General features: G+C 41.9%; 1 protein-coding gene across 4 annotated transcripts in view; it reads left to right on the top strand.

Annotated features, from left to right (window-relative positions):
• The window catches only part of GALNT7 (polypeptide N-acetylgalactosaminyltransferase 7), a 75,592-nt gene extending 64,185 nt beyond the window's left edge, over positions 1–11,407 (top strand). For all 4 annotated transcript variants that reach the window (XM_032983911.2, XM_032983909.2, XM_032983908.2 and 1 more), the window contains 5 exons: positions 172–294; positions 2,382–2,600; positions 4,777–4,875; positions 6,196–6,324; positions 9,066–11,407. In XM_032983911.2, coding sequence (XP_032839802.2) covers positions 172–294; positions 2,382–2,600; positions 4,777–4,875; positions 6,196–6,324; positions 9,066–9,203 — 708 coding nt within the window. In that variant the 3' untranslated portion in view covers positions 9,204–11,407. The remainder of the gene's footprint in view (positions 1–171; positions 295–2,381; positions 2,601–4,776; positions 4,876–6,195; positions 6,325–9,065) is intronic.
• The last annotated feature ends 10,312 nt before the right edge of the window (positions 11,408–21,719 follow it).

Genomic DNA, 21,719 nt, shown 5'->3' with positions numbered 1-21,719 from the left:
CAGAGACCTGTTATGTTCATGCTTACATCTGAAGCAAAAATATTTAAATATATTTCACAGTCGGTATAGTAAGAAAAATAGTTGACATTTCCTCCATAGTTTATTACCTATTTGTCTGTCTTAAATTCTTGTGCATTTTAATATTAATAATACCTTTGCTTTAACTTGCAGATCTGGCAGTGTGGGGGAAAACTGTTGTTTGTTCCCTGTTCTCGTGTTGGACACATCTATCGTCTGCAGGGCTGGCAAGGAAATCCACCCCCTGTGTATGTGGGGTCTTCTCCTACATTAAAGGTACTGTTTTGCTACAACCTTGAAGGTGGTTTTGATTCTAGCTAACAGTTCTAGATAAATGTATTTAAGTTATCAGTAGCAATTTAGAGAGCACTTCATCCAAAGCTATTTAACGTTTAAAGCTAAGATGATCATTCCCATGGGAGAGAGATCTTTGTGCCAACCCCACTGTTAAGAGTAGAGATTCCTGGAACCCACCTTGTTGCTCCACCCCTCCCCATCTTTGAGGTACAAATCACATTTCCTGTTACTTGCTCTCAGCAACCCAAACCTCTGCTGCGCTGTGCCCGACAAAGGTACAAACAACTCCAGTGACTGCAGCACAGTCCTGGAGATGCTGATCGTGGGTTTGAAATCCCCCTTTGGCTTGACAGGGTGGGATCCCAGGCTGAGTTAGCAAACGCTGTAATCTAGCATCTCTCAGACCTTTGTGGCTGCATTTGTTCGTTAGGGAGCAATGAGTGACACCTGGGAAAATGTCATAGTCTGCACTTCATTATAAAGGTTGGTAACTCCTCAGGCACCTTGCAGGTTCAGAAGTGTTGCTCAAGCCATGATATTAGAAGTAGACATCACCTCAAGAAAAGAGTGAGCCAGCTGTCTATGTCTGCAGAGATAATCTGAATCAAGAAAAACTCTTTCATTTAAGTTTGCACCTACCAGCAGAAAAAGAGACAACCCTCTTGTTAAGGTTTCCTATTGCCTCATTTAAGCTTTCTCTTGTGCAGTGTTTTGGCATCCCAAATCCTGTTCCCAAAGACCCAGTTCTTTGTAAATTCAAATCCTAGAGCCATCTTACTGGACGTTACCTTTGACGATACCTGCTGGTGGGGTTACAGAGTACGACTTAAGCCAAGCTAGCAGTTGGTTTTGTTGAAAAGGAAATGTCCCAGCCTATCTTAATGGTAGAAAACTAACCCGGTACCTCCCTCCTTTGTCACCCCCGGCCCCTAAAAAAAAAAAAAAAAAAGCCTCTATTAGCAATGTGAATTGATTAACATTTTGATCAAACAAACACTGGGACCAGTACAAGGAATGGTTGGGGGAGATGGGCATACCTGGGAGTAGAGACAAAGCAGTGGGATACACAAGATAGCAAATGATAGCTCCATTGCTCAGTGCAGGCAAGATGTTTGTTTGCCTTGTCTGAAATTACAAAAACTGTTTCGCTTTTCCAAAAAGCTGATCAAAAATATTTACTGCACAGCTAAACACCTTACATGAGTCTGCTCATCTGCTTACTGAATACAGAAAATCACTGCTGAGTGTTCTTAAATATTAAGTTGCTTCTCTGTACAAGGCACGATGTAGGAACAGCTTGCTCCATCTTCGGGCACTCCCCTGCCCCCATAGTAAATGTGCTTTTTTATAGCTTTGTTCCATTTATGTTGGATGTGGATTAAAGTAAAACTCACAATAATTTGTGCCTTTAGTCAGATCTATTAAGACTGTTTTAACACCAGGTCATTAATGCTAGAAGAATTGTACAAAGCAAGGTGTGCATCTAGAACATGTACAGGTAATACAAAGATAAGAACCATCAAAGAGACTGAGAAGAAGGATGTGAGGGAGAGGCTTGTTCACTAGGCAAACTATCCATTTATTTCCCCTTCTCCAAGCAGCGATAAACTACTTAAGAAGATAAAATCCCCTTGGTGTGTCACAGCTGACCCATTCAAGACTCCAAGACTTAATTTTTTCATTCTTAGTGCGGACTAGTGCATATCATTCTCTGTATTAAAATTGTAGAAGGTGAATAGAAACTTTCAATTTCGGTTCTGGCGCACAGCAAATAATTGCAACATTTTACTGCACCCATAACTGAGGAGTTTTTATTTTCAAATAAACGTTCTTTAAACTTAGAAAAAGACTTTGTACTCTCATTAAGCAAGCCAGTTTATTTTGCTGGCTTCAGTCCTGAACTGTCATTTGAAAATAATATGCCTGTGTTTTGTAGAATCTGCTGAAGGTGTTCATGATGTCACTTTCTAAGAGGAGAAATCCTTAAATTTCTGGACTTAACATGCAGTTGTGTCTGACCTGTTGCATGTGCTTTGAGATCGCAGCAATGTCATTGTTCTTCACAGAACTATGTCAGAGTTGTAGAAGTGTGGTGGGACGAATACAAAGATTACTTTTATGCCAGTCGTCCGGAGACAAAAGCACTACCCTACGGAGATATATCTGAGCTGAAAAAATTCCGTGAAGATCACAACTGCAAAAGTTTTAAGTGGTTTATGGAAGAAATAGCATATGATATAACTTCATATTATCCCTTACCACCTAAAAATGTGGACTGGGGAGAGGTAAGTACAGCACATAACCTGTAATTTTTTTTTTTTTTTTTTAAATTGTGAATTCAAAGGGAAGCAACTGTTACTTGGTATCAGTCTGAGAACAGGCTCTTTGGTTACTGCTGTACTAAGGTATGTGATACTAGCCAGAGAGCTATAGACACATGACCCAATGAAAATAAAAACTCGTATATACTGTAAGAGGTAGCTCCATAGGTCCTTGAAGGATGATTTTAACTCTACCCCTGTCTCAGTTATGTCTAAAGCTCTTTTTTCCACAGTTGGAATTCAGGTAGGATTTTTTTTTTTTTTTTTTAAGAAAAAATGTAAATCCTATGTGTGTAGGAGTATTGATGAAGATTAATAGGTAAAAATATTTTTCTGTGAAAGCCTAGAAGAATAGATCATAAAATCCAGGTGGAGTACATTCTGCCCACGTTTGCTAGCCTGGGATGTACTCATACAGTTATAGCCTCAGCAAATCCCTCATCTGCATGTAATAATTATATATATGATACCTTAACAGTCATTTTCAGCATTAGTGTATATGAGTATGACTTTGCTAAAATAAGGATGTGGTTACAAATTTGGCATTTTCACGTGGTTGACAGAGAGAGGCAGCATGTTGCCAGATGAGTGCAGGACACCTCACTGAACCCTACCCATTTTGTTTTGGCATTCAGCCCCACACCTTGAGTTCTTACTGCAGGTCTCCTGCCTGCTTGCATGTCTGGGGTTTTTTTTTGCCCTTTTCAGTTGGTTCCAGCCTTGCCCTGTCTCTCCTATCAATTTCACTTTTGCAGATTGTGGAGGCAAAATCATCTCACTAGCAGAGGAGGATTCATGTGTCCCACCAAATTTAACAGCCTTCTTTCCCAAAATACGATGGGCCCATTTCTGTAACTTCAAAAGAGCATTAGAAAATACAGATCTATGCTGTTTCATATGGCCAAGAAAGTGTCATCTCTAATTTCTCAGAGGAATTAGTGATACAGAGCATGTGCATGGTAGAAGGGGGTACAAATAGTCGTGTATCTTAGGGACCAGGTGAACAGTGCCACCTTTATTTCTTACCTAGAAGTTGACATAAAACATGAGTTACTACATTAGCCTTAGACTTCCTTTTGAATCCACATAAAGGGTTAGGAAGGCACGTTATATGTTACTATTCACTGAGGTGAAAGTATCTGAAGAGGCTAAAATAATAATGGCCACCTTGGGGGAAATCATCCCTGATAAAAGCGAGTGGCTCTGGTGAAGCAACAGGAAAGTCAGCAGTTCAGTGACTTCTCTGAAGTTTTCTTCAGCAGTTCTTCCTTGGATGCTAGTTATCCTACATCTGAGAAATTGCCACATGTAACAAATTTCCTATTTGTAACACCACACTAATTGCATTTCCAAACTGTCGGGAATGAAAGTGTGGGGTTCGCCTTCCCTAACACTCTCTGTAGAAATCAGGTCTTAGCAGAGTCCTTCAGACTTTCTTCTACCATCACAAATAAGAAAGAGTCTCTGGCAAAGAAAATAGGTCTGGAAATAATGTTATTTGTGTCATAAAGGCTTTGTAAAGCTGTTTGATGGCCCTTCTGAGAAGGGAATGGAATAATCAGCAGTTGAGATGCTTTCTGACAGGACTTCAGTTCTTTATCCCTGTGCCTGTACCTGACCCTCATCAATTTTATCTCTTTTTTTTCTGTGTAATTGCTGCTGCAGAAGGTACATCTGAGCAGCCATATCAGGGGGCTATGCTTGGCTGCAGTTAATAACAGCTGTGCATAACTTTTCTGCATCCCATTTCTCTCTTCCACAAGATGAGAGCAACTTAGCTGAGCTCCTGCTTTATTTATGAAGACCTGGGAGACTGAACATGCTTTGATAGGAGATTGAATAAATTAAAATACTTGAAAGTCCTACATTTCGGCGTCATTAAATTGGAACTGAGCTTTGCAACTCTAGCTTTATCAGTATACTCTAACTCACATAAGAGCCTGCAAATTAGCATGGGCAGCTTGAAGCTCCATCTCCCAGAATGGTTAACATCAGTATTTAAATTTTGCATGCAGGTTTATCTCCTATCTCTCTGTCAGATATCGGTTTCTGGTTTGAAAGATAAGTGGGAATTTTCTGAACTCTTTCACGCTTATTTTTTTCCTTGAGACTAACTTAGAGTGCAAATTGTCTTTTCCAGATTAGAGGCTTTGAAACGGCTTACTGCATCGATAGCATGGGGCACACCAATGGTGGCTTCGTTGAGCTTGGGCCGTGCCACAGAATGGGAGGAAATCAGGTAAGGAGCTTGGAGGCAAGTCTGAAGGAGAGTCACTTGCTGAGGATGATAACAGGCCGGTTTTCTGTTCAGCCTGTACATAAAAGTCACTTAGGTGCCAGCTACAAAGATGGGAACCCCATAAGCATACTGACATTGCTAAAATATGGGAATCAAATGGTACAAAACTGAAGGCAAAATTCGTAATCTTCTCTTTAATGAAGCAGGTACATGAGGAAGCAAGAACTGTGTTTTAAAGCAACCATATCACTGGAGTAGAGCAACTGCAGCTTTTAGCATTGCTGCTGATTCATCATTTATCTTCACTTAATAATTAATCTTTCAGGAAACAACCCCCTTACTTGCTTCAGCTCAGTTATTTCACAAAGTTGGTTTGCTCTGATGGAAATATAAAACAGTTCTGTGCAGTAACTCATCTTCCACCGCAGGAGACAAGAAATTGAATACAAATTTGTCTCTGCTTCATCTACAAATTAATTGGCAGAACATAATTACTATTAGATAGTTGTAATCCAAGCTGCTATTGTGTTTGACCTGTATCTTCCCAAACCTACTCACACTACCACACAAACATGCTGTTCTGTCTTTACCTCTCCTTTTTTGGTTGGAAAACGTTTCAGAATTTGAAGTCCTTATTTATGCTGATGTAGACTTGAAATAGGCAAGTTTTATCACAGCAGTCATGAAATCACATGCAGGATGATGCTTTTAAATATCATAGTTGGGTTAGCTCTTAGTAACCCCTGGAAATGTCTGTTTTATTTTTATATTTAATGAAAAAGTTCCCTAAACTACTTCTTCTGTATATGTTACCCCCCAACCTCCTGTAATAATTATTTCAGAAGAAGTAGCTAGGTTAATCTTTCTGTATCTGATTGAATTAGTATGATTTCCTCCATGGGTAAAATGTCAGAGTTTTACTGTCTCCACATGAAATAATTGTCCAGGACCAAGGACTTGCTACCAGACCTTTAAAAAGATAGTGGATTGTTTGGCCATCAAATCATACAAAGGCTTTTAATCAAACACTTTCAGAAGTCTCCCAAATAGGAATCCCTTTATTTTTATCATTTTTGTCTAGCTAGGTAAGTTGCTTGGCCTTCTGAATCCTATGCAGAAGTTATCCATGAAATTGAATGTCATGATAGTAAAAGTGCGTTACATCATGTCAAATTAAGAACACTCCCGGAAGATAGGTGTAGTAACACCAGAGAATGTCTTGAATGATGCAATTTCATTGGTAATTTCAGTGTTTCTAAAATACTCATTATTTTGAGTCAACTGTTAAAAAAGTGGCTTTTTGGTTTTTCTTCCTGTAAGCTTTTCCGAATCAATGAAGCCAATCAACTCATGCAGTATGATCAGTGCTTAACGAAAGGACCGGATGGATCCAAAATTATGATTACACACTGTAATCAGAATGAATACAAGGACTGGCAATACTTCAAGGTATGCAACAGATATATAGCAGGAAATAAATTATAATTTACATCCTGGGCTTTTGCACCTCTTTTTTAGTTATTTTATGTATATCTGAAGATAAAGATCTACAGTAAGATTAACTGAACCAAGTAGAGTAAATTGTTAATTGCACATTCTTGGAAATCCATGCTTGCTGGGGAAGCTTCCTCTAGGGAAAGATGTTTTTGCAGATCTAGTTGCTGTCCTCCATAGCAGAATATTTAAGGAAAATCTCATGAGGCTACATGTGCTGCCACAGGTATGTTAGGAGTTAGAACTTGTCTTGGAGGAAGTGAAGAGGACGTCCGCTACCAGTGACTAGAGTTTCTAAAAGCTTTCAGTGTCATCACCCTCTCTGCTTGTTAGCTTTTTATTGAGAAAATTTCTTTCGTAACGTACACTGTGAGAATGTTACTTAAATGCTGGGCTGCATTTATCAGCTAGGGTCAATATTAGATCTGATTTTGGGAGATCTAAATTGAAGTGTTGCTCTGTTTGAAGACAGAAGATCTTTTTAAGCCTACATAAGAATAGGTAGATGTAGTGTTACTCTCTGCCTTTCTGTGTTGTCTTTGCCTTCTTCAGTATTTCTTTTTCCTGTTCATTAGCCATTCTCTAATAACATGATCTGCTGTGAATTCTGGGTGTGGTGCCATTATAATGCTATTGCAAAATCTATGGATTTTTAATAAAGACTTGGAATGTTGGCTGATATACATGCAAGGGCTGCTACAGTCCATTTAGCTACTACAGCTGTAAGTCCTCTATTAATGCTAGTTTTGACGGTGTCACTTTAAGAAATGTCTAAGGTTATATTTCTGTTCATCTCTTAAAAAGTGAGACTGAATAGTCTAAGGGTGATGTTATCCTTGGATGTAGTCACACGTAGCTTGATTCTGTGTCTAAGAAACTATTCTGTGTTGATTTTTCTTCAGTCTATGTAGCATATTGCAGGTTTATTAATTCATTAGCTGGTTATCTGGACTGTGTTTGTCTGAAAGATGTAAGCACTGTTGAGTGCAGCAAAATCTGTTTGCTAACCTATAAGCCAATCCACTTTTTCTGATATTTGCATAGAGCTAGGAAATACCAAGCACCATAATGCTATTTCCACCAGCTTTCTTCTGCCATATAGACAGACAAAATTCTTTAAACCTGAAATTTAAAAATCAACAAGCAGTGTTTCGGTCCCTGATGATTTCTGCCTTAATATTGGAACTAGCACTTGTTAACTCCCCAGCCACTCTAGTGTGTCCCAGCATGTTACTTGGCTCTTCTCGAAGCATTTATTTTATTCAAGGAGATCCATTTCCTCCACCGTGGTACCGAGTTGTGTAATTGTTTGCTTATTACTGCAAGTTATAAGGAAGCCCAGTAGGCGCAGTCTGGGCTGTAGAACAAAACACTGGCTGGCTTCCAGAGGAAAAATAAAAGGGGAGAAGCGGTGGACAGTGAGAGCGAAAGGACCACGGAGGGTGTGTAACCAAGCCCATACTAGAAATCCGGCACGCACCGCTGTGCAGCGCAGAGGGTACCACCGTTTCCTCTAACGAAGAGGGTGGAAGGAGTGAAATGCTTGTGAGCTGCTGGAGCGAAATGCTTGTGAACCGCTGAAAACCGCTGTGGCCTCATGCACGTGAAAGCTGCCAGGAGACTTTACCTGGTTGGTCGGTCGGTAGTTTCTGGAACGGACGCTCGCGTGCCAGTTTGGTGAGCGTACCGTCTGTGCTGCCGGAGCGCTGGGCAGCAGCAGGGCTTCGGCACCCGCCGGCAAACATCCAGCTCGATGAGGGCTGGCGGGGTGGCCTGCCCGGCGCTTTTGTTCGGACGACTGTTGACCTCCCCGGGTAGATGTCACCCCCCCCAGGTCCGGCCGCCCAGCAGGAGCAGGCGTCGGGCTGAACCAGCGTTGGGGCGTGCACAGGCGCGCGGGAGCGGCGGGGTGACGGAGAAGGGCCCCACGCCGCCGGGGGGGAGCCGGGCGCGGGGCTGGGGTTTTGCTTTTGCTCCGTTGCTTCCCCGCACGAGGGGCAACCGGTCGGCGAGCCGGGGCTGCAGCTGGCGCTGGGGGTCAGCAAGCGGGAGGGAAGCCACGGGCCGTTTCGCAAATGTGCGAGGCTCGGGCACTGCAACACAGAGGGTGTGGAAGGAGCCAAACATGCGAGTCGCAGCCTGAATGTGCTGGGTACAATAGGTCTGCAGTTACTTGAGCAGCCTCCTGTTGCTCCGGAGGCCAGACTTGCTCTCCTACCCTCTTCCTTTCCTTCTAGCAGCCAAACAGGGAGCAGAGTTACTGTTTGGTTTTTTTTTTTTTCCCCTAGTGTGGCTGATGTTGGCGTGGAGCAAAGTTGCTTCACGTGAGGGCTAACCGAAGGAGGATCTGCCCGGTGAAGTCAGTTCCCATCTGCCCAGTGAGTTAGCTGTCCTCAGGAGTTAATCTTTAGGTTACAGGATGGATGAGAAGGCGGAAAGAATTTTAGACACAGTTTTGTTCATTTTCTTAGCAGTTTGCTGCCTACAAGAAATGGGAGGTGTCTCAAGTGGGCCTACACATATCAAACATTTCATAATACGAAAGCTGTGAAAGTCTAGATTTAACAAATAGTAAAACGAGAACGGGTCTGTTCTGGGACCCTGAAACCTGGTTTTGTAGATAGCTGTATTACAGTTGTGAAGAAAATGTTAAAATAAAAAACCAAACACATGTTCCTGATGGTTTTGTTTTCCAGAATCTGCACAGATTTACTCACATTCCATCAGGGAAGTGCTTGGATCGCTCCGAAGTCCTCCATCAAGTTTTCATTTCAGAATGTGACTCGAGTAAAGCAACGCAAAAATGGGAAATGAACAACATCCTTAGTGTGTAGACAGACAAAACCTACCTACTGACACATTAATTTGTACAGGACTGAAAATAGCCTGAAAACTGCTGCAATCGTTAACTTTGTACAGCTGCAAGCCTCCTGGCTTGGATGAAGGACATATAGGAACTGTGATTATTACAATAACATTATCATCCGCAGTTAATGTTTACAAAACTGCTTTACCTTAAACTCTGTAGATGTTTACATCTTTTTGTTTTAAGATGTTGGTAAATTAATGTGCTGTTAGCTATGTTTCAGAGGAACATAGTTAAAAGCGTTGTCGTCTTCTTTGGGATTACACTCAGGGGTCTGAAGGCAGTTTTTTTACACACACTTGAAAAGGTTGGAGTAACCAGATTTTCATAGAACTTGGTGATTATCAACCTGCTGTATATTTTTATTTAATTTTACATCTTACTAAGCACTGCCACAGGTTATTAGCCAGGGTGGCCTTCTCTCACAATCATGCTGCTTTTTTGGAAGGTGAATTTCAACATATTTAGTGCCTCTTTCATTTCTCTCTTTCACAAGAAAAGCATTTGTTAGAAATTATACAATGGATTTTTCTGAGCTGTCACTGGGGGTAGGGAGCAACCATACCACTCCGTGTAATTATTGTGTTACGGAAGACAAATCTCTCTTGCCAGTTTGGCTGCTCTACTTCGAGTGGACACTTTGTACAGTGCAAGGAAGAGCTTAGTGTTGAGTTTAGTGCTAATGTGGTACATTTTGATGAAAGTAAGCACCCTCGCAATTCCAATTAAGAATTTATAAGCACTAACTTGCTTGTTTAAACCATGCCTTACATAAAAATAATTTAAAATAAAAATAAAGCTGCACAATTATGTAAAACTTAGAAAGAATCCAATGCTTCGTTTATATTGTTATTTTAAATGGAAATCACTTAGAGGTTGACTAAAACTTTTAATTAGGAAAAAACATCCAGCTTCTTAACACATCTGCACAATTCTTTACAAGGACATCTCTCAGCTAGTTTGGGTGCCAGATCTAGATTTGAAAAGAGAAATAGAAATCCTGAAACTGCATTTATTCATACTAATTTTCTTGTTATTTTTGTCATTGGAAACTTTTCCTGAGGGATTACAAAGACAAAATACAACTGCTTGGTGCTATAGTGTACAGAATAGAATGTGCAAAGTTTCTAAAAATGTTCTGGAAAGGAGTTGATGCGAACTCCCTTAGGAGTAAAAGTATTTACTCTGGGTGAACAGAGAGGTGGAGAAGAAATGACTTATCCTCACTTCCTTACTCCAGATTTTGTGACTGTTAAATGTTGACATCAGTGTACTGACTTCATAAGAGTTATGCCTATAACATGTCACACTATTAAATATGACTAAATACTTCCCTGAAGTGTAGAATAGCATTGCATGCACCTTCCATTGATGTTAACGAGGATTATGTATCATATTTGGTGACAGAGTTTGATCTTCATAGGGCTGTCTGCACTGATCTATTAGTTTGGGAGCTTTCCTAGATTCTTTAGACTTCTCATCTATCCTTTCAGAGCTATGAAAAATAAAAAATAAAGGAGGGAGAAACTGGAAAAAAAAGGAAAATAAGGGTGTGTGCCGGTACTTGTTGTGTGTATGAAAACTGACTCCATTTTTGTGTGTTGGGTAGATTAATTTAATCATACGACTATGCATAAGAGAAAGAATGGTGGCACATAAATTGTGCGGGTGTGCATTTTAAATGGATATTTTGTGCAATTCATTGAAAGCTGATGCTGTATGTGAATATGAATCTCTATGCGAGACTGAAACCTTACAAAACATGAGATCATAAGAAGCTGTTGCTGTAATGACTTTTTCCTACTATAGCCGGCTTGGAAAAAAATAATTCCCATATTCTTGCTTTGTAAGTTGATGATAATATCACTATGCATTTCTACATATTTTATAAATTTGATTTATGCAGATTTTGATACACTGTATGTTTCTGTAGAAATTGTATAAATCTTTAAAAAATTTATTAGGGATAAATCTGGGAAACCTATGTATATCTTACTTATGGGTTGCTTGTTTTTTAGGTAAAGCAAATAAAATATTTGAATTTTTGGGTTTACTATACTTTTACAGAGTAAAAATGGATAATTACATTTATAGAAACCCCATATCTCAAAATCTAGACAACTTCAATGTTGCAAACTTACAAATATTAAAAGTACTTTATTTTCCTTTTTATCTATGTACCTTTTGTCACATCTCTAGGGACTCAGGGTTTTTTTCCAGTGAAATGAAAAATTAAATTCCCTGCCCTGATCTAATTAGATAGATTTAATATGCTTGTAGAAAATGAACTTGAGAATGATTTCAGAAGTAGAACCAAAGATAAGGACTAGTTGGTAGTGTTTTGACTGTATATTTTGTCTTACTCTGTTTACGTTTCCACCAGCAAACATGTTTCAATCAAACTGGTTTTTTTTCCCTGAGAAAATTTCTTAGCAAAAGAGCATGCAATTAAATTGGGACACGGAAGACGCAAGTTCTGGCCTAAGAGCAAACCTAAATGCTGAAATCTACAGTACTGTTTTACAGATGGGATTCTTGTTTCCCAGCCATGTCTGTCAGTGCACTTTTGTGTGTTCAGATTTTGAAAGGCTTCTTTGGCAAAACCCCAGAGGTATAGCAGCCGCCAGTTTATGTAGGGAATACCCTTTTATATAGGGAAACAGGGACTGGTAGGAAAAAGGGAATGTCTTTCTTCACTACCAGAGGTCCTAGCACCAGGAGAACCAACAGCATCCTTTGGGCAGTGCCAGAGACACTGTCCCCGTTGATGGCATCCTAGAATCAATTAATTCTCTTTCCCTAATGCCAGTCAATCTCCTTTACTACTGTCGTCTTCTTCCATACCACCTGCCTCCAAGTTGCAGTCCCTAAAGCCAGAAGTTAACAACTTAGTGCTCTGAAACTAAACCAAGAAGCCTGAGATCTATTACACTATGCCAGGAGTGTAAAAGTTTTATGCTTAGCTCTGATCTGTGAGACCGTTCACAAGAATACAAAAAACATACTGCTGCCTATAAAAACATGGGAGATGCTTTGGTAGATTTTGCTGCTTATCAATCACAATTTTCCCTTTAGGTTAAAAAAAGAGCAAATTGTGCAAGATCCATGGAGGCATAGGAATAAGGAGGGGAATTTCAGAACATGCAGAAGAAATTAGCCACACCACTGAACAAACTGGTTTTTGTAAAAGCATTTATTGTTTGTTCCTTTCTGGTGAGCTTAGATCCACCAGTTGTAATAGGTGGAAAGAAACAACTTGAGGAAAAACAAATTAGCAGTGTTTCTGTTTCTGGTTGTTCTTGCTAAAAAAGGCATGGGAGTACTAGGTCTTGCTGTGTTCTGAAATCTTACCTTGCTTACATTTATGAGAGTAATCCTTGAGAATTGTCAGTGGTCATCTTCCAGGGTAATATTGCCTTTCTGGGAACATCAGAAGTGGTTGCCAGCATTTAGTCCTCTGGTCCTCCGAACTCCTGTAGCGCGGCAATAGTAGGCTGTGCAGCTCGGCTGGCACTGTAGAGGAGGATTCGGAGTCTGGGTAGAAAAAGTAATAGGCTATCAAAAAATGTGGGTGAGTTTGTCTCCCTTTGAGTTATTTAAAAAAAAAAAAAAAAGCACGTAAGCTGTGAGTGACCCTTGAAGCCGTTTTGGGCCTCCTGTCGCTGTGGGGAGCCGCGGGTCACCTTGCCCCCCACGCTGCTGCCGCGGGCGTGTGCGCACCGGTGTGTTGCCTCGCTCATCGTCCCCTCAAAAGCAGGGAGAGGTCTCTGTGTGGGTGACATGTCGCAGTAACCCAGTTAATGGTTAATAACCTTTGGTTTTAAAATCTTAAAAACGTAGTCGGTTCTGTACAGTAAGGAACAAATTAATTATTCTTGATTCCTATGTAACATGGGTCCTGGTAAAAGGAAAAATAAGCTGTCTGCACAACTGTTAGGGTTTTTACCACACTGCGCTGCTCTGTGGCTGTTCTGAACAACAGTGTGGATGGAGACTCTTCAGCAAGGTAGTGGCGTAGCTTATGGTCAGTGACCTTAACAGACTGACAAAAAATGCACGTTCCTTCAGTTAACAGGTCAACGAAGACAAGAAGGATCAGAGCCTATAAGGAGGAGTTAGAGCTGTTCAAACACCAAGATGGAAAGGTATGCCTGCATGTTAGATCCCTTCTTTTTCTCACTAGTATACTTCACGGAAAAGAAACATGATTGCTTTAGGGACAAGAACCGTGCCCCATCCAAAGTGGAGTGCTGCTAAAGCAGGGCTGAGGGCTAGGTGGGTCTTGCAGGTCTCGTGAATGCGATCATTCAATGTGAAAGCAGAACTGCCTCCAGTGGGCTGCCAGTTCAGACAACTTGGCAATGTTTCTTGTGCAAGGGTAACGTCTCCTGCACAAGAAAGGAGCAGAAAGGTGGGAAAAGGAGCATAACGCTAACTCGTATTCATAACAAAACAAATTCTGATGCCCGAGATGCACATGACTGCAACAGCAGCCCTCTGGCTGAGCGTCCCAGGCATCCTGAAAGGGAAAATGAATGGAGAGATCATGTTTTACTTTCCTGGAAAGGGCTGCTGGTGGCAGTGTGTGTCAGTCAAGAAGGCAGCATGCCCAAACAGTTGTTAAAGCACGGTCTTCAAATGAAGAAGTCCTGCTTGGAATAGGCTTTGTGAATCACTTGAGGGTACTCGAGTGGAAATAGGAATCAACATACAGCCTTTTCCCTTGAGATTGTTGGAGGGATTTCCCGGAAAAATAGTGTAGGCCAGGATCTTTGAACAAGCCCTGACATTAAACAGTGGTGGATCTCTGAGTATGAAGTCCTCCGGATGTTCTCTGGGTGGGTGCGTGCTCGCAGCCAGGCCTGACCCAGGACACGGCATTGGCACTCACAGGTAGCAGCTAGGCAGGAGCCATGGGGACTGCCGCCTGTATTTCTGAGGGCTGTGGGGTGAAAACATGCCCTCTGCCAGCTGTGCTCCACACAGCTGGGGACCAAATCCCGCTGAGGCAGCACTGCCTCACTCTGTGGTACTCTCAGGAGACCCCAAACCCTACCTGGCAACGGATGCCTTGCTAGCCTGAGCCTGCAGGACAGCTGCACCCTCCTACCAGAGTCTTCAAGGCCATCACAGTTGCCCAACAGGCAGCTACAATTGCAGTTTTCATGGTTTTATTTCTGAGGCAGCAGAGACAATGAATGAAAGTAGAACTGGATGAAAGTAGAAGCTCTCTGGAAGGTTCTTGTGGGTCCATAAGAAGTGAAATTTGGGAAGAGCTGACCAGCAGAAAAAGCGCGCTAAGCTCTGAAAGCGCTTCCAGTCATATTGTTCCTTCAGCTGCACTGTGAAACGCCCTGAAATGCTGCCTGTCCTGAAGATGGCAAGGAACCTCTAAAGGCAGAGCTAGTCAGCCTGGCAGTGGAAGGGAAACCTGCCTGTCTTGCCATCCGGGAGTGAAGGTAAGATGGTATGGGGTGCTCCTGAGGAAAACAATTCTGCAACCCAATAGCAGAGTCTGGTTACTACTGATGCTGAAAGTATCGGGGATAAAGTAATATTGAACTGGGCCATTCACATTTGGAGATAGGAACCGCTCCTGCCTCTTTTGGTTTTGGTTTTTTTTTGTTTGTTTGTTTGGTTGGTTTTTTTTTTTTTCCCCCGTTATGGTATCCTATTGTCTTCCATGTGATGATTATGAGAGGAATGGAGTCCACACTCCAGAATTATTGGGACCCTTTGTCTCTGTCGTGGTTTGGGCCTGGTTGGCAGCCAACCACAATGCAGCAGCTCTCTCTCCCTTCCCCTCTGGCAATGAGAAGGGACAGAGAGCCAGGCTTGGGGTTCGAGATAGGACTGGGATGGGGAAAAATTCCCCTTTATGATCACGAGCAAAAGGCAGAAAAAGAACATACATTTATTACAGACACTAACAACACATAGCAGAGTAGGACAGTGAGAAGCATTGCCACATCTTGAGAACACCTTCCCCCCACCCCTCCCTTCTTCCCGGGCTCAGCTCTGCTCCCGACGTCTCTACCTCCTCCCCCAGTGGCGCAGGGGCAGGGAATGGGGGGTGCAGTCAGCGCTGCCACTTCCTTCATGTTAGGTGAGGGGAGTGTCCAGAACTTGTTCCTCCTGCTCCATCGTGGTCCCCCTCTCACAGGAGACACAAACTTTCTCCGACATGAATTCCTCCCACGGGCCGCAGCGTTCCCCACACTGCTCCGTCATGGGTCACTAACTTCCTCCGACTGGATTCTCTCCCACGGCTGCAGCCCTTCCCGAGCTGCTCCGGCGTGGGACACCCCCGCATGCTGCAATCCTCCCAGCGCTGAATTACAGCAGCGGGGCTGCCTTTTCCCATGAGACCCCGGCCTTATTCGGGCACAGAACCTTGATCAGGCAAGCAGGAGCCACAGGCCATAAATCAATGTCTGCTCCACCGTAGATCTCCATGGGTGGCAGGGGGGGACACCCTGCTGTCTCCCCACAGGATACAGGAGGGTCTCTGCTCCGGCACACCTCCCCCCTCCTTTCTTCCTCCGTTCCTCCACTGACCTTGGTGTTCATGCAGCTGCCGCAACTCCTCCTCACCGGTCCCCCTGCACGTCACCACGTCCCTTCTTAAATACGTTATCGCAGAGGCGCAGCCGATTGGCTCAGTTTCCCAAACAGAAGTGGAGCTGACGTGGAGCTGGGGGAGCTTCGAGAAGCTTCTCACAGGGGGCCGCCCCGATAGCCCCCTCCCCTGCCACCAAAAAAACTCCACCATTCACTCAACCCAGGACAGTCTCTGATGGACAAAGCTGAACAATATTTTGACTTAGGATAAGAACTGAGCTTAATGTAAGAACTTAAAAAGTACCTGTGAGATCAGACCAGAAGTCCAGCTAGCACAATAGCCTGTCTTCATCAGTGGTCAGTAGGATCAAGGAGCACAGGATGGAGTGAAAGGATAGGGCAAAGATACTTGTGTAACATTGTCCCTACTTCTGGCAATATACAACTCAAACACTTTCTGAGCTAGAGATAGTATTTTCTATTTAGTGGTTTGAATCTAGGCAGACTTTGGTCATCCGTCACATCTGATAAAGCAAAAAGTTCCAAAGTTTCTGAAAAGGCATGCTGGCTCTACAGTTCACTCCTCTGCTGGGACAAATCTGTGAGATATGGGAGAATTATGAAGGCTTGTTAAAGGTCTTAATTCCCAGAGGAGTAGTTAGTGCTAGGTCCAGCCAGCCAGGAGCTGGCTTCAAGGGGGCAACACTGAAAATAACATCCTTCTGTTATTCTGTTAATAGACATTAGAAGGATGTGGTCTTCTCCACACAAACATCATCCCTTCAGCTTTGCTGGAGAACTAATTTATGGGTACAAACTTCACCATTAGATGTTTGAGCCAGGAAACATTGAGAACAGCCATACAACTTATAGGTGGAGCAGCGGATTTGCTGGCTATAAAGATTTTTCTGATGGTTGACCCCACATTCATTCCTGGAACATCAAGAGCCTCTCTTAACATGAGAGCTAGGGGAGGTAGTTGATCTCAGGATATCAGGATGGTTGGAGCAACGTACAGGTTCACTCATTAATTGGTGCTGTCCCGTGACAATTGCACTGGCGAAGAGAAATTTGCGTAGGGAGTCAACTTTTTTACCGGGTAGATCTGATTCTCATGCACATGCCAGTTAGTAGAGTTAATGTGTCCCTCAAGGGCTGCGTGCATTGGAGAATGCAGCAGCGAGCCTGACATCTGAGCTCTGTTACGGGATTCTTGACACTGGATTCAAATGGGATCACAGAAAAGCAGATGGAGCTGTGATGCAGCTCATACGAGAGGCCCAGCAATTTTAGAAATGCAGAGGTTGCTGGCAAAACAGTTATATATTTCAAAACGTGGAAAGAAATACAAGCCAAAATGAGAAAACAAACAGACAAAACTAAATACATGCTAAGGATGGTAAGGCAAGTGAAGCAGGTTCAGTGACAGTCACCACCACAGCAAATAATCCATCACTGAGCAATACGTACTAGATTAGATACCAATGTTATATACAAGATGTTTGTGATTACGAAACAGTTTGATAGATAATTATCTAACCAAAGATAAAACTCCTATTCCATTTTTTCTAATTTTCCCTCCACACCCGTTTGCAATTTCTTTTGTGTATTTGAATTCTAAAGCCTGTATATACTGCAGTCGGTTCCCAGGTGTGTAGCTGTTCTAATCAAGGTTTTCCTTTTGAAAACACACCAAAAATAACCCCAAAACAACAACAAAAAAAAACATGCAAGAGGGGCATATTTACAGTTCTTCAGACCGTAGGTTTTGCTTGGGAAAAACAGGACCAACTATGTAAATAGGCTTTGTTCTAAATTCACCTAAGAAAAAGGAAACTTTGTATTCCTTTAGGAAGATGGTAACGAAATACTTAATACTTGGTTTGTTCTTGACTCTTTTCCTAATAATGCCTAACATGCTATTTGCTTTTCTACTAAACATGTATTACGTCTTCACAGAATTATCTATTATAGGTCCAGCATCCCCTCCAGACTCATGTAATGTAGTTTATTGTCCACTCACATTACCCAAGACATAAACATTAGGCCTGCTTTTTCCCCTTCACATGTGTTGGGGCAGCACATATTAACATGTAATACACTTTGTATTAACACCATATTTCACCTGCTGGATTTATTATCCTGTCACCTCAGGCTGCCGGCTGCCTCTGCAGTTCGTCGCTGCTAGCTCTCATCTTTCTTGAAGTACCATTTGCTGCTTTTTTCCAAGTCACTCATGCGTATATTAAACAATCACTAGTCATTAACCCCATCTCCAAAAATAACCTACGGGGTTTCATAGGTGATTTTCCTCCACTAGTGGAACTGATGATTAATTCCTATTTTGTCCTGTATTGTTAACCAGCTATTTATTCATGCAAGGCCTTTCAATATTTCTTTTATGAGTAGACCAGACCAAACTCAAGTAGACCAGAACTACCTGATCACCTTTACCTTCATGTTCACTGATTTCTTCAAAAAATATTTACGGAATCAGTGGGACAGGATTTCCCCTTGTGAAATTACAAGTCTTATTTCAACATTTGCCCAGCAACTCTTGGTTGTAGTACGACTCCTACCAACTTGCCATATGGGTATTACTGGTCTAAAGTTCCCTGTATCTCCACAGAATGCTTTCTAAAAATTACTGTTGTATTTGTGACCTTCCATTCCTTTAGCACTAAGGCAGTTTTAAGTGAAAAAATACAAAGTACAGTTCATAGTTCAGCCATTTCATCCTTGAGTTTCCTTAGAACTCTTGGATGAATACCATCTGTCCTGTCATTTTGTTTCAAAACCTTTTACACTTGGATTTGAGACAGATGCTCCACCATGCCTCTCCCATTAAAAACTTCTGTCATGAAAACTTCCTGAAGCTCCTCTACGAGGTTAAAAAAAAAAAAAAAAAAGTTTTCCGGAAATCTTCTCTAGGCACTGCTACTATATCTTGAGCATCTATTGTCCCTAGGACAGCTTGGCAGGCCTCGTGGTTCTGATGCGTTTTAAAGTTGTTATTAGTCTGTCTGTTTTCTCAAGTTGCTGTGATGCTTTTTTTCCCTGCCACACGTTGCTGTGTCTGACCTGTCGGGGTGCAGGTTTCTTCCGGTTTACTGGCTCAGCAATAACTTCAACTTTTTAAAGACTGCTTTCCTACATTTGTTATTCTCTCATACCTGGTCTTTATCCACCTCAGTCTTATTTTTGGTGACCTTTTGGTCTGCTTTACTGGGTGGTATGCCTTGACGCTGGACCTGTAATGCAACATGAGCAGTCTCCCTGATGCCTGCAACCATTTTGGGCATCCCTTTTAATTTTGATTTGAGACAGACCTCCCAGTTCACCTCCAGTGAAAAGTTTCCAGTGAGTCATTTCATAATATTGCCCATATTAAACACAGATGTGAAAAATTAATTTAGCTTTTTCTTCTATGGCCTTATCTTTTCTGAACATTCCTGTTACACTTCGATCACTTACTCGTCCTTTCCAGCGCTAGTTCTTTCAGTGCTCACAGGTGGGCGTTACCTGAACCCCCGACCTGACACACCACACTATACTTTTTAAAGCTTAATTTGAAAGTAGTAATTTCCACACGCCCGTTTCCACTTGCCTTTGAATCTAGATTCAACATCCTTCTTATCGAAAGGACAAAACAGTATTTTAAAAAAATTACTGCTTATCTTTAGTCATGACATCATTCTCAGTTGATAGATGAACCTGATGCGGAGCTTTGCCGTGGCTTGCTGCGGCTCATGCTGCCACGGCGCGCGCACAAAATCATCTGTGATGATGTGGGTCAGGCTAGTAGAGCCATGCAATAGACTGTTTTTGCAATAAAGATCTCTCCAGCAGTCAGGATAGATTTGTAAGTGAGATCATAAACGAAAGTAACGCGCCGGTGGCTTTTCATGGAGCATCGTTGGGACGTGGGACAACAGACTGGCAACATTAGGCAGTTCTGCACTGATTTGTGCAGAAGTTGTGCTGAAGCTAAATTAGCCAATTAATGCTAAATGAAATAGAACCCAAATGCCATTTTACCCAAGGAAAAAAAAAAAAAAAAAACAAAACTATTCAGAATAATTCTTTTATTCTGAATTACCTCAAGATATGCTTTTAATTCTGACCCAATATTTCAAATTCTGTAACCTGTGCAGCTTTCTAGGACACCTGAAGGGTTATATTTCATTTCCATTTAAAAGCACTTGAACAGGAGTAAAAAACCATTCCAAATAATTAAATTAGTCAATTTACACCGATGCTACTGCTCCCCTGCAAAAGAAACTGCATCACTGTTCTGTTCAGGAAGGGAGTCTGAGAATTGAGGGGAAGTGGTGGTGTGTTTCTATAGGGAAATCTGAGCAGAATATGCTGAGGCTGAGTGAGAACAGCATAGTCTCAGCTACACGCTATGACAGGGAATTGCCTCTAGCTGGAAGAATTTTTGAGTTAAGGATAAAAGTACTCCGGGATTGCAGACTCTACAGGAGAGAATGTTCTTGAGCACTGGCTATAGGGCACACAGAACAGCTGCCTCTCACCTCCAATTTACGCCTGCGGCTTTGCAAAATCTGAGCTTGCAGAATGGAGCCATTGATCCCGCCTGTGCTATCTCTGGCAGGTCCAACCTGTAAACCAGGAGCTAATCCTTCTGATACTACTTTAAGCATCTCAGGGGCAGGGTGGGGAAAACAACTCTGGGTTTCTAAGGCCTTCAATGATTAGTATGTACTTTAGTATTAAAATGTTTGAATTGCCTTTAGTTACCTTATTTCCATACTTTCAGGAATACACAAAGTGTTTTTGTCAAGACTCTTGTTTCAGAAGGTGCTACATTATTGTCAGCCGACCACAGTGACATTTACCATGGTTAGAGTACCGAAATCACTTTTTTGCCTTACATGTGTACAGGCTGTATGCAAATTTATTTCAGAAGTTGATGGACAATAGGGGAAAAGTTTAGAGAAAAAAGAAGTTGGAAGCCTACCCTTTATAGTACTTCATATTTTAATTTTTTTATCAGAGCTGGGTTTTTAAAGGCTAGTAAAAGCTACTGCCTAGTATTTATCACAACAAATTAAACTTAAGGTATTTATTTATCTGTGGTATCTCCAATTTCCCACGTGCAAATATTGTTAAAATCTCTAGATTTTGACTTCAAAATATGCTGAGTAAAAAAAAAAAAAAAAAAAAAAAAAGTGAAAACCAAGAAATAGTGTAGCTATCTGTTGATACTGTTACCACCACGAACAGGAATGTCAGGAGCACATGCTCTTTACAAATGCCTCTTCTCCCTCCTGCAGGGATCTACTGGCATGTGCGGAGATAACATTCCAACATTTTTCATGCTGCTCAGCAAGCTGTGTATTTTATGAGAAACCAGTAATACTCAGGCCAGGAGGAGAGGGAAGGAGTAGGGAACATCTGGGAAGACATACCTCTAGCCACATCTGCCTTTTAGCCAACTTTCCTGTCCTGATATGGACAGCAGAAAAGGCCAGTGACCCTGAGCTCCGGGAAAGAAAGTTCCTAAGAATCGCTCGTTATCAGCTAATACACCAAGACAAAACTTTTAAGACCTCTGCTTCAGTAGTTTGGGTAAAGAAAACAATCCAGGAAAAATTATCAGCAACTTCAGTACTTAAAAATGAGATTTTTTTTTTTTTTTTCTTCCGACTCCCAAGGTGATATAAGCAAATGCTAGCATAAGGAAGGCATCAATTGCAACTAATGGTAGCACGTGCAGGACAGAGAATGGTGGTTAAAAAAAGTTTAAACTCCTGTATAAACTCCAGGAGTCAACACTTCAAGAGACTTGCCAGCTGTGTGGCAACAGCGATAGCCCAAGAACAGTGCAAAGCGCTGTCCTGCACAGGTCTGCTGGGAGTACCCAGCCTCTCAGAAACATCAAGGGTAACAACAATGA

Source organism: Tyto alba, unplaced genomic scaffold (assembly GCF_018691265.1).
Source record: "Tyto alba isolate M040663 unplaced genomic scaffold, T.alba_DEE_v4.0 Super-Scaffold_6, whole genome shotgun sequence".
NCBI classification, from domain to species: domain Eukaryota; kingdom Metazoa; phylum Chordata; class Aves; order Strigiformes; family Tytonidae; genus Tyto; species Tyto alba.
The sequence above is the reverse complement of the archived record's forward strand: the minus strand, read 5'-3'. Positions and strand labels throughout refer to the sequence as shown.